The sequence below is a fragment of the Oenanthe melanoleuca genome, chromosome 1A (assembly GCF_029582105.1).
Source record: "Oenanthe melanoleuca isolate GR-GAL-2019-014 chromosome 1A, OMel1.0, whole genome shotgun sequence".
Taxonomy (NCBI): Eukaryota; Metazoa; Chordata; class Aves; order Passeriformes; family Muscicapidae; genus Oenanthe; species Oenanthe melanoleuca.
The window spans coordinates 26,023,046-26,035,513 of record NC_079334.1 but is presented as its reverse complement, the minus strand read 5'-3'; the positions used below and the strand labels follow the sequence as shown (position 1 = coordinate 26,035,513).

General features: G+C 34.8%; 1 protein-coding gene across 2 annotated transcripts in view; it reads left to right on the top strand.

Moving 5' to 3' along the window:
* Nucleotides 1-12,468, top strand: part of SCYL2 (SCY1 like pseudokinase 2) — a 34,023-nt gene that overhangs the window by 8,182 nt on the left and 13,373 nt on the right. For both annotated transcript variants that reach the window (XM_056508874.1, XM_056508867.1), the window contains exons 3-9: nucleotides 58-215; nucleotides 4,063-4,207; nucleotides 4,864-5,013; nucleotides 5,595-5,816; nucleotides 6,638-6,754; nucleotides 8,119-8,244; nucleotides 9,707-9,883. In XM_056508874.1, coding sequence (XP_056364849.1) covers nucleotides 58-215; nucleotides 4,063-4,207; nucleotides 4,864-5,013; nucleotides 5,595-5,816; nucleotides 6,638-6,754; nucleotides 8,119-8,244; nucleotides 9,707-9,883 — 1,095 coding nt within the window. The remainder of the gene's footprint in view (nucleotides 1-57; nucleotides 216-4,062; nucleotides 4,208-4,863; nucleotides 5,014-5,594; nucleotides 5,817-6,637; nucleotides 6,755-8,118; nucleotides 8,245-9,706; nucleotides 9,884-12,468) is intronic.

Sequence of the window (12,468 nt, the reverse complement as noted above, 5' to 3'; positions counted from 1 at the left end):
ATAAGCTTAGGCTTTGGCTGTTTATATACTGAGTAAATTATATTGCTTTTTTTTCAGGAAGTGGCTGTTTTTGTCTTTGATAAGAAGCTAATAGACAAATACCAAAAATTTGAAAAAGATCAGATTATTGATTCCTTAAAACGAGGTGTTCAGCAGCTAACTAGGCTTCGACACCCTAGACTACTTACTGTTCAGCATCCATTAGAAGAATCCAGGTAAGCTGTAGTAGAGAATCATTGTTTTGGTGTTGGATATAAACTGTCTGGAACATTGAATACATACATCTGATGAGATTCAAGTTTAGTATATTTATTCATATGACAAGGTATTCACCCTACCCCCATATTTCCCCCCTGCCTCGCCATAGAATGCAGTTCTAGTGTGAATCTAATTAATAATCTATTGCTTGATTTCAGTCTAGTTGCAGCTGTAAGGCTACACATGACAATATGAAAATTTGGTTCTTTAATTAATATTGCTTTTAAGGAACTTTTCTTAAAATGGTTTTCTCTCCAAAACTTATTCATACATTTTGTTCCATGTATGAGTTGTGTTTAGTACATGCGAGATTAGGGATTTTTGGTAAATTGTTTGTGTTGTAGCTAATATGTTGATAAGGCCCTCAAGTGCCAATCAAAATTTGATTTTTTTGAATTTTGCCAGGCAAAATTCAGCACGTTATTCTAGTGCTTATTTGATTTATGAAAGGTTGGTCACTAGGCACAGTAACTGGTTAGTCTTGCAGATTTATTGTTCAGCTGTAGAGATAACAGCACACTGAAATCTAACAAAGAGAATCAAGTTTTTGTATTAAAATAGGAAGCTGATCCTGATACTACCAAATAAGATCATGGAGATTTTAGGGGTTTTTTTCCCCAGATAAGAAGGGGGTTGGACTAGATGATTTCCAGAAGTGCTTTCTAACCCCAGCCATGCTGTGATCCTAAATGGTAGCCTGATAAAGATTCATTATATAATGCCTTTCTTGTCTGTGTTGTCTTGATTTTTTTTCCAAATGGCTTTTAGGGGCTGAGAATACTGTAGGAATGCTTCTTCATCTTTGCAATGCCTGCTTTGAGACAGGTTTATTGGATTAAATTGCACTTGCATATTCATATCTGTCTTCCCTCCAGTGCTAAATACATTTCACATTAACAGGTGTCCAAAGCTGTCATTGCACCTGTGATCTAGTATGTCCCTTACAATGGCCTAAAGAAAATCAATTAGGTAGTTGAAGACAGCTCTCAGTAGTCTACAGCAGTAAATAAACTATTACATGCTAAATGGCCTAGGATCATCTCAAATTATAGTGTATGCAAGTGAATCCCAGAGTATACCTCAGGCTTCCTCCTAAAATTGTCACAGTTTTCCAGTTGACTCAGCAACTTTTCCCCTGAACTTTGCCTTTCAGAAAAGGCTAAGATTCATACCTTTAAGAAAGCTTTGGTGGTGTTCTTGTGAAGCATTTAAGCCTTTTGAGTAAAATTAACAGTGTAGTTACATCAGGACTGAACTCTGAGTTTTTAGTAATGCCTTACACTTTGCTTCTGCTGTTTTTGTTTCCATACTCAGCACACTCAGCTGCTGGTAGAAACACCAGAAGCTCAAAACCTTTACAGTTGTTTGCTGTGCCAGAAACTGATGTAACAGTTTTTGGAGGAGATTAGTGAAAGAAAGGTTTATGTAGAAAGGTTTATGTGTGTGGCCTTGTGCAAGCAAGCTGTAAGATTGCTTTAGGATTTCAGGTCTTTCCAGAGCACTTACTCTTTAAGAGACCTCTCGTGGGCCTCGGGCTAGACTCTAACTGTTTTGTTTTTTTTTCTTGTTTCCCCAAAGTAACATACAGTTGTTATGAACTGCTTGCAGGTGATCCATTATTCCTCTTTTATGAGGCAAATAGATATTTGATGTACCTGTAGGGCTGAAGTACATATGGAAATAAAGGCCATACCTTTCTGACCCTAGTGTGCAAATAGTTTTTCCACTATGAATAGAGTATTTCTACTGAAAATTATTGGTATCCAACATAGTTATGCTTAATATAAATGTACATAATACATATAATGATGTATACCTCTTAAAATGTATTTTTATGAGTAACTCCTCATTTATACTAAATATTTAATATGAGTTTATTTACAGATGGTCTTGAATTCCATGAACAGCACTGGAAGGCATTAATTTATATTTAGCTTGTTATTTTAGAAAAGGATTAAAAAAACCAAATTTTGGATTAACTCATAATATCATTACTACCCTTTGAAAATGGTAGTAGTGTGAATTCTCCCTGCTAATTTATTAGACATTGGATTTGAAAACATATGTATTTTTGGCTGTCATTTCTTATTTTTAGAATGTTTTTATCTTACGATTCTGAATTTCATGTTGATATTATTCCGAAAGCTGTTAAGGCAGTTGCACTATATAACAGACATCAACTTTTGCAATATTCTGCTGTTTTAATTAGATTTACTGCATCCCTCCAATACTGTGGCTTGAGCCCTTTTTTTTTGTTTACCTCCTAAAGTGAAAAATAAACAGCCATCTTTTTATTCCCTCAAAACGGGAGTAATCAGAGAGTTTGTTATGAAAACTGTTCCTCAGGTATTTTCCATCATCTGTGCCTATAACTAAACAGATAAGCTCTGTAGTAAAGCTGAAGTCAGAATGAATATAAAGGACTTTGTTCTCGTTTTGACTTGTGTTTATAACAGGAACAAGTTTTATAGCCCTAGTCATATTAATAGAAACATGAAAGGTATGTCATTAACACAGTGGTAGTGAGGAAACCAAGCAAAAACATTCTTTCAGGTTGGCTGACACTTAGCATGCAATGTATTTTACTTTTCAGTTGTTTTTCTTTCAGAGAGGCAGTAGATAAAACTAAAATCAGGATGAATACCAAGAGGTTTGCATGTTTCAATGGCCTTATTTTACTTCAAAGGTCAAGCTTGTTAATTATTGAAATATATAAAAAATATGTGGTAGTTTCATTCTGAGACCTATCTTCTGATTTTTTTATGGAGTGATCAAAAAGTTAGGCTCTGTCTTCTTGCCTGTAACTTTGTATTAAAAAATGTATCTTTGTTATTGTTACTCAGTTTCTGTTTTCTGTGTTGATACTGATGCAGTATTTAGTGTTCTCTTGACTTAATGATCGTTAAGGTATGGGTGCTACCATCCATGTAGTGCTTTCTCAAAAAAACCCCTTTAAAACAATTAAGGAGTGAATTGCAATGGCTGTCCAGGGCCTCACTGCTGTGCAGAGCAGTATGAAGAATGTGGATATAAAGAATGACTCTGTATTGGATGAAGTTCATGAAATTGAGCTATGTATTGTTTTCAGGACCAATTTTGAAATTTGAAATTTTGACAGTGTTACAACCAGTCCTTATGTGTAGAAGTTTGCTTCTGTGCTTTTCAAACACAATTGACACAAAAATGCATAAGCAAGACCATTAATTTTTATGAAGGAAAAAAAATCAATAAAATAATTTAGAGAACAGTCACTTTACATGCAAACTACAGTTTGTATAACAAACATATTTGTGTTTACAGATTTTCATCTCTACCACTTACTGAAGTAAAAGAATGTTTAGGTGTTCCCTTATATTATCTTAATTTAGTTTCTGATCATTGTCTGACCTCATTAAGTACTGCTTCAGTCAGGGACACTTTGGTTTGAGGCATAGGTAGAAGTCTAATTTTACAAGTTTTAATAGTAGTAAGTATTATTTGATCATTTTTTCCTGGATGAGGACAAGAAAAGCATTATTTAAAAAAAAAATGAAGCATTGTATGAATCATTAGTGATTTATGTGAATATTAGGGTATAAAATAGCCTAATTTTAGTATTTTTATAAACTTCAGGCATTTATGTGTTTCTCTTTAGTATAATATTAAAAAAATTCAAAACCTGAAATATAACATGGCTTTTGAATGGCTTTTGGTAGCACCAGGTGCTTTGGCAGTGTATATTATGGTGTTTATATGGTTCTTTATTTGCAGTCAAGAGATATATTGCATTTATGTACAAGAATTTTTAATGCATTTCCTACACAGGGATTGCTTGGCATTTTGTACAGAACCAGTCTTTGCAAGTTTAGCTAATGTTCTTGGCAGCTGGGACAATCTACCTTCACCTTTACCATCAGACATTAAAGAATACAAACTTTATGATGTGGAGACCAAATATGGTTTGCTTCAGGTATGGTACAGGTTGTCTTTATAATTTTTTTTCTTCTTTTAGCATTACTGGTCTTTTTTTAATGATTTCAGTACACTGCCAAAGTTTTGTCTGCCTTTAATAAATCAAATAATAGTAAGGTGAGAAATAGTAGTGCCCTGATTGCTCTTCAGTGTGAGAGAAGATAAACTCTAGAAGCTCTAAGCTGCTACTCTTTTTTTGATTGTTTGAAATGTAAAATTTCAAATGTAAAATAGAAAATACAATTAATTTTTATTTTCCGTGTAAATGTCTATGCTACAACTGCCTCTTCCATATGTGAATCTTTTCTTTACATTCTGTGGAGAGCCATAAGCTCCCAGGTTTTTTTTGGTGAATATGTTGATCAGCTTCATAAAGATTTTTGTTCTTCTGAGATGATGTGGCCTGAGGGAAAAGGGGAGTGCACCACCACATTTACACTGTGATAGTTAATTGACATTAGTAGTCTCACCTGCTGGTTACCCATCTGTGTTTCCTTCATGCATAGTTTTTAAGGCATAGGCTAAAATAGTGATGAAAAATTGTTTTAGTTAACTTAGGAATTTAATTGTGACCATAGGAACAGAATTTTTGTAAATTTCTTATAGGATGTTTGGGGAAATATTTAACCTGAAATAATAATCTTTTATGGACAGGTTTCTGAAGGTTTGTCATTTTTGCATAGCAGTGTCAAAATGGTCCATGGAAATATTACTCCTGAAAATATAATTTTGAATAAGAGTGGATCATGGAAAATTATGGGCTTTGATTTTTGTATCCAGTCAACAAATCCATCTGAACAGGAGGTAATAATCTTTATATTTATCATCATTCAGTTTCAAATTCAGGTCTTTGCCTGAAACCAGTTTCATGATCTTGCATTACAGTATAGAACCACTTATTTAATAGTCACCTCTGTATTTAGTTTGCCAAACATTAGAACATATGGCCCTGGTCTGGATTGAAGTGCTGCATTTGATTGTCTCAGAAAAAGAGCCTGAGTGGGCTCAGTGGGGTCACAGTAGACTAGTGTGGTTTCAGACAGAGCTTGGAGCCTGTGACACTCCTCCCCTTCATGCTTCATGCTTCAGTGCCTAATGCTGCCTCTTAAAATGAATTCCATCATACTCATGTTTCCCCATTACAGCAGTGCTTTGATTTTACATTACACTTCCCAGCTCTAATACTCAGAAAAAACTGCATCAGCTAATCACTCTAAGCTACAGACAGAGATTCTTAACAGTTTTGCCTTACTCTGTTTCTGTTTGATTCATAATTGAATTTGAGCGGCTTAATTATTTTTTGTTGCTTGAGTTTCCTTTTGAAAATGGTCTTTAAAAATCCTTGATAAATGTACTTTGTTTTACTTCTCATACTTCTCTTGTAGCCAAAGTTCCCTTGTAAGGAATGGGATCCAAACTTGCCATCCTTGTGTCTTCCAAATCCTGAGTATCTGGCACCAGAATATATTCTCTCTGTGAGCTGTGAGACAGCCAGTGACATGTACTCTCTGGGAGCTGTTATGTATGCAGTGTTTAATAAAGGGAAACCAATTTTTGAAGTCAACAAGCAAGATATTTATAAAAGCTTTAGTAGACAGCTGGACCAGGTATTTGTTCTTTTTATGGCTATTGTTTGTTGATTTTCATATTTGAAAAGCTATTACTGTAAAATAAATTTAAATATTGAGAACACGATCTCTGCTCCAACATAAACCATCTGACAATAGTATCCTACCCTGCAGACTGTTGTTATAACAAGAAAAAAATTGTAGCAAAATATGAGAAATCAAAATATGTTTAGAGGAGGTTACATGTACCAACTTTATAAACTAAAAATTGCATTTTTCACCTGATTTCTCTGTAACCTGTTGAGTGTTGGTCTTGTGAAATAATGCTTACCTGTCGGTATGAAACACCTGGCAGTGAATTACCTGTGTAGGACCATTGAAGAGGGCTGGGTTTAGAGTGATTTGACACTTGACAAGGCAGTTGATATCCACTTAGCTATCATTATTTCACATTCTTTGTGGACTGTGGATATTAACAGAAGACTGTGTCACAGTTAATTGCATCAGCTGACATCATGTCTCTTCATATGCAGGTTTCCTTTGTTGTAACTTCTTTGGGTGCCCATTGCCACACAGTATGTACTGTGTTTAAATGTGTGTAGACAACACCTCAGATAATGACATTTGCCGTTTTAAATACCATGTTTGTGTTCTCTGATAACCTGAATGCAATGGGAAGTTGAAAAAACAGGGGTGGGATCTAAAACAGGTAGGTTCTTGGGAAATAGAGAAGACTGAGCAAGAAGGGAAGGATAGAGAAAGCATCATGGGGAAAAAAGTGTAGGCCTGTTGTATATTGGGACTAGTTTCATGCAGGGTTTTCTGACTTCATGGTGTCCATGCTTGAATTGCTTCCACAGCTGAGCCGTTTAAGCTCCAGTACTCTGCAGAACATACCCGAGGAGGTGCGTGAGCATGTAAAGCTACTCCTCAACGTAGCTCCAGCAGTCAGACCAGACGCAGATCAAATGACTAAGGTCAGTCCATGGAAAGTACAGTAGCCATAGGAAAGGGAGAAATTAGTGTTTGATTTGTAGAGCTATTGTAAAGAGTTTTCTGTTAATCATTTTAGCTGAAATGTTAAATATTTTTTAACCATTTAGATGCAACGTTGGTTGATGCCAAAAGTTATCCGTATGCTGACGTTTATTTATATGGAAAAAGTGGATGCTGAGACAGAATTTGGAAAAATTATTAAATTATTCAAAAATTATTCAGTGCAAAACTGTTTTATTCCTTCCATATAGTTGGAAGCTTTTCTGTGTTGCGATTTTATACAATTCAGTCTTTAAAATTATATTGAAAGGATTTGAAAGTGAGTAAATTATAAAGGGCAATAAACATAAGGATTAACTTTGGCTTATGATTTTTGATGTATTCCTAAGCATGCAGAAGAATAAAGTATGTTTGGAAATTGTTTGCCCTAACAAAGCAAAATTTAATTGCCAGTAGGATATAATGCAAATTTTAATTTGGCAAAAGTGTTGCTCCATTTTCCTATCTAAAAGTAGAACTTAAAGTATCATTCTTCCCTGGTCTTATGCCCCATTTTCTCCAATCTAGATAGCCTTTCAGATTGCTTATTATAGATTTGTTTTGCTAAATGATTTTATTCTTTTGCTGTGGTGTAAAAAGATGGTATGCAGAGGTAGAAATCAGTGTTTTAACTGTTGAAAGAAATAGTGGGTGGAGAAGGGAGTGGAAGCAGTTGTTGGTTTTGTCCAGCTGTGTGCTGAAAGATGGGAGCAAGGGAATTGGCAGATATTTCTCAGGTGTCAACTCAGTTTTCTGAAGGATTACAACAAAAAAAATCTCTAAGCGGTTGTGTTATGCAGTTATGGCTTTATAAAGATGTTGAGTCTCTTTTACCATATTTGCACACTGCACAATGAGTCATAGCGTAGAGATATCAGAGCTTCCAGGGTCTTCTGGGGTTTCCTGGAGTGGGAGCAAGATGTGGATAACCTAGTAGGTAATCCTTTGTTGTAATATAATACAGCATAATGATTCCTAGAAGAATATTTGAAGTTTTTATTTTTCATTGCGTTTTTTTGTAAACCACTTACTGTATGTGAAGTAATGTTTTAACTTAGATACACATAACATGCATGAGTTTTTGAAAAATGCTAGGAAAATTTTGTCTTAATAACAACCTGTATATTAATATTATACTACTTGATATGTAAAAATTTAATTTTCTAATAGTTAGCTGCAATCATGTCATTGTAAAGGCTTACTGTCATGCATTGAAAGGGTAGATAGATGATTATACTTTGGAATTATTGTAGCAGTGTCAGTGTTGTCCCTCTCCAGATCACAAACCTTTTAATCTTATTTTTAGATACCATTCTTCGATGATGTAGGAGCAATGACGCTTCAGTATTTTGATTCGTTATTTCAAAGGGATAACCTGCAGAAATCACAGTTTTTTAAAGGACTACCAAAAGTTCTGCCAAAACTACCTAAGGTATGCCTGAATGATGTCTGAATGTTGAAATAGCAAATTTGAAGATATATGAACATCTGTTAGCATTTTGGCTCTTGGAATGCTGGGCTTTCTATAGCATTGTACCCTATTAGACTGCTATAGAATAGAGTGGAAGAAAATAAAGGAAGATTACAACATACTTACTCTGGAAGTATTCCTCAGTAATCAGTAATACTTCAAATGCAAAGTGGCAAATAAGCCAAATAAGGAACCATCATTTGCATGTCCTGTTGTAGTTCATCCCAGTTTGAAAGGAAGTTGTCTTCTCTCCACCTCCGAGGCTTTCCCTGTGTTTCCAGATGCCATCCTAGCTCTTTGAAGCCATTTTGCCACCTCCTCTTCCTACAAGATTGCTTTGGGTTTTGTCATAGCAAGGCAGTACTTTAATGTTGAATGATGCAAAGCCTCCTTCCTTCAGTAGACTAAGTGCTTTCTTGTGCTGGCAGTGCTCAGAAATCTCAAAGGCAAATTCCTGTCAGTACATACTTCTCTCGTGCACTGTCTAGACTGGCTCCCTTTCCTTTTGTGGTGTACTTTAATTTATATAATCTATAATGCATATGTGAGAAAAAAGTAGTAGAAGTTTAATACATAATAGAATAACTGAGCTTCACAACCAGTGCATTAAATTTCTTTATTTTTAATTCTGTTTTGTACTACACAGTGCAACATTTAGACTCCATATTTAATACTTTATTCTTATTAATTCGGTAATATTTTCCTTTGATCAGAAATGGTTGCTGCTTTGAATTTGGAAATAAGTGGCATGCATTTCATCTAACTTTAGACAGCCACTGATTGACCAAATCATCTTTAGGGCATTCTTTTTATTTTTTTTCTGTCTTGAAAGTGTATTTTATGAGGGAAGTAACTGTGCCCTTGAACCATATATTTCTGTTTATTGACTTCAAAAGCATTTAAGGATGTCTAATGTTACAGTAGACATCCACAGTTTAAATAACGTTTCATCAGCAGAATCCTATTTAGGGAATGTACCTAGGAGGTATAGTAGAATTATGTGTTTTTTCAGTAAATGATGGGACACCCAAAAAAAAAAAAAAAAAAAGCAATTTGAAGGGTTTTTTGGGTATTTTTGGGGTTCTTGTTAGGGTCTTTTTAAAGAAAGCATATAGAGTATGGTTTTCATAACTTGTGTGTGGCTCAAAGTCCTATTCTCTGTACAGTTTATTACTTTTTGTTGATCTTCACCATTGTTAAAGTCTTCATTTATGTTTTGAGTGCAAACAGAAAATTAAGCAGAGTAGCACAATGTAAATTAACTACAGTGTACTGTGCAGATAAGAGATCAAAACTGAAAATTATCTGTCTACTTTATTGTAAATATCAGGCTGATACAAAAGCTGCTGAACTGGCACAATGGTAACCTACTGCAGTGCAGTACACGATTCATATTTGTTTGTTTGTTTGTTTTTTCTTTTAGCGTGTTATAATTCAGCGAATTTTGCCTTGCTTGACTTCTGAATTTGTGAATCCTGACATGGTACCCTTTGTCTTGCCTAATGTTCTATTAATTGCTGAGGAGTGCACCAAAGAAGAATATATCAAGCTCATTCTACCTGATCTTGGTCCTGTTTTTAAGCAGCAAGAACCAATCCAGGTATGTTAATATTACTCATATTACAGTTTTTCGTTTTTGTTTTGTTTTCCCTGAAAAAATGACTAATTGTTCTATTTCCCTTTTCCAGCTTCACTCACATTGCCCAGTCTGCTCTGTAGTTGGCCAGGCAGTCAGTCTTGTTTCATTCAAAACAGATTTTTCCAGGAAATTCTCAAAGCTTCTGCCTTTGCTTTTTTAGATGGGTTCTGAGGGTATATTGCATTTATAGATGAGATTGGCAAAAAAGGTTTAATTTACCCCTTGGTTTTGGTTGATTGTAGAAGACAAATTTGTAAAATTTTTAATTTTAACACTTTCATGGGCAACCTGAGCAGAGTTGTACAGTACTGTGTTTGCATATATTCTACCAGTAGATGAACCTGGGATTTTTTGGGTTGGTTTTTTTTCTTGTATCCAGTTTGCTGACATGGGGATCATGGGGTGGAAAAATTGTAGCTTTGACACTCTCTAAGAAGTGCTATTTATTCAAATTAAGAGCAGTATTTTATTTGAGGACTGTGCAAAAATTTGTGAAATTAATTTAATTTCTTTTTGACAAGTGTAATGTATAAGTAAAATATGCTGCTTTCCCTGCTGTTTAAATGTATAAGAGTATTAAGACATAATTGTTACTGTAAAGGAGCAAAAATTTGCCTCTTTTTGTCATCATCATGATGATTCCTGAGAAATCTGTCACGAAGTGGGCCACTGTGCCTCCACAGTGACAGATGTGCATTCCTTCTATCTTGCTCCTGTGTGCATTATATTTCTGCAGAGCACTTAAAGGGCAAGGTAAACATAGCAGACCTTTTATTTCTGGGTTTCAGAAAACTGGACTAGAGAATTAGGAGGTGGGGAAGGGGACAGCTGTCTAACTGAGAATGCTCAGGAAATTTGAGCTACTTAATGCTGTTTATATTTGGTACACTGAAGCTTTATGTTAGTTTTTTGTCTTGAAAAAAGTCAATGTTTAACCATCCAAAAGCCAGTGAACATCTCATTTGTGCTGTGTCATCTTAAAAGGTAACTCTGTTCTGCTGCCTTTAACATTAGATTTGTGACATGATCCTTGCTGCAAAAAGTTTGTAGCAAGGATACATCTGGAGCATAATGAACACAAAAAACTGGTGCATATCCTGAGAGATGAAGGAAGCAAAATACAAACTTGGAGTCAGTTTATAGAGATGGAGCTTTGCAAAGTTTTTCTGTTGACTATCTAGACATTATTGAATTCTTACACTGCTATTTTTAAAGAAAAGTACTGCATGGCTTATTCAACTATTATTTCTGTGGTTTTTTTTAGTATGGAAGAGTTTAAATAATCTAGGTCATGTTTTCATAGTTAATATGTCAGGAATTCTGGAAAAAATACAAAGGCTCAGAGTGCCAGAGGAGAGAATTCCAGGTTTGACTGTCTTTGTACAAGACAGAAATGTCTAATTTCTATGTGCTTGTACCTCCTGGAGAGGGGCATTCAGGGAACTTGCCAGTGTTTCTTCCAAACACTCTTTCAAGATTTGTATGAGAGGCCTGTTGCTTGACTTTAGTAGGATATTTGAGTTAGGGAATGCATGTATCATAGGAAAGTTGCTCTAATTCAATATGAAGGAATTGTTAGATAGTGTTCACAATGTCTTTTTGTGAGGGAATTCATGAAATATTTAGATAAATTTATTCTTTGAGTTAGTGTGGAGTAACATGTGCTCTACATTGACATCCTAGAATGTCCTGACATAGCTTCCCAGACAAACCCTTAATTTTTATCTTATATTACAGGATTCTATAGGCAGTGGGCATAGGATGTGCTGTAAATTCATTTTCTAATTGACTACACAGAAATGTTCCCTGACAAGTAATGGGCTCTGCATTAATGAATGAAGCATTGTTACTTAGAGTGCAACTGCTGTTAAGTGCTTATTAAATGGTGTGTGTGTGAATCTGTGACTTCTTAAGTTTTACCTGAACAGATAAAAAGAATCAAATAGGATCCTAGAAACTGTAATTCCACAATATTTCATGATTAGGGTTGTTAGAGAAGAACAGGTGTTAAGAGCAAGTGTAGGTCTTGGAAAATCAAGTTTAGGACAAAGGTTGTATATTGAAGAAAAGTAAAAAATCTGGCTTTAAAATTGATCTTGTCTGTTTCGCCCTGATTGTCCAAAATATGGGAATATTGCATTAGAATCAATGTTCATGGAATGAATGATTTTTTTGTGTGTGGGCAATTTGGGAAATTATAAATAAACAATAAGAAGACACATATTAGCTGCACTATAAAAATCTACTTTTCTTCTATAAAGAGAAGGGGAAATAAATACAAGGGGGAAATTTGTAACGGGATCTTGGTGCATTTCTGTTTCTGCACTGTTTTTTTAACATAGAAGCACTGATTGCCATGTATTTTTTTACAAAAGTTGAAGTCTTCCTATAAAATACTTTGCTTTTTGTTATAAATGTGATATTTTTAAAGATAATTTATCATCTAGCTTAACGCATTTTCTGAAAGGAGTTCTGGTATCAATGGAGACTCACTGTCCCCTCTAGCACCTGTGATAACAATCTTGAGTTACATAATGCTCTGTATT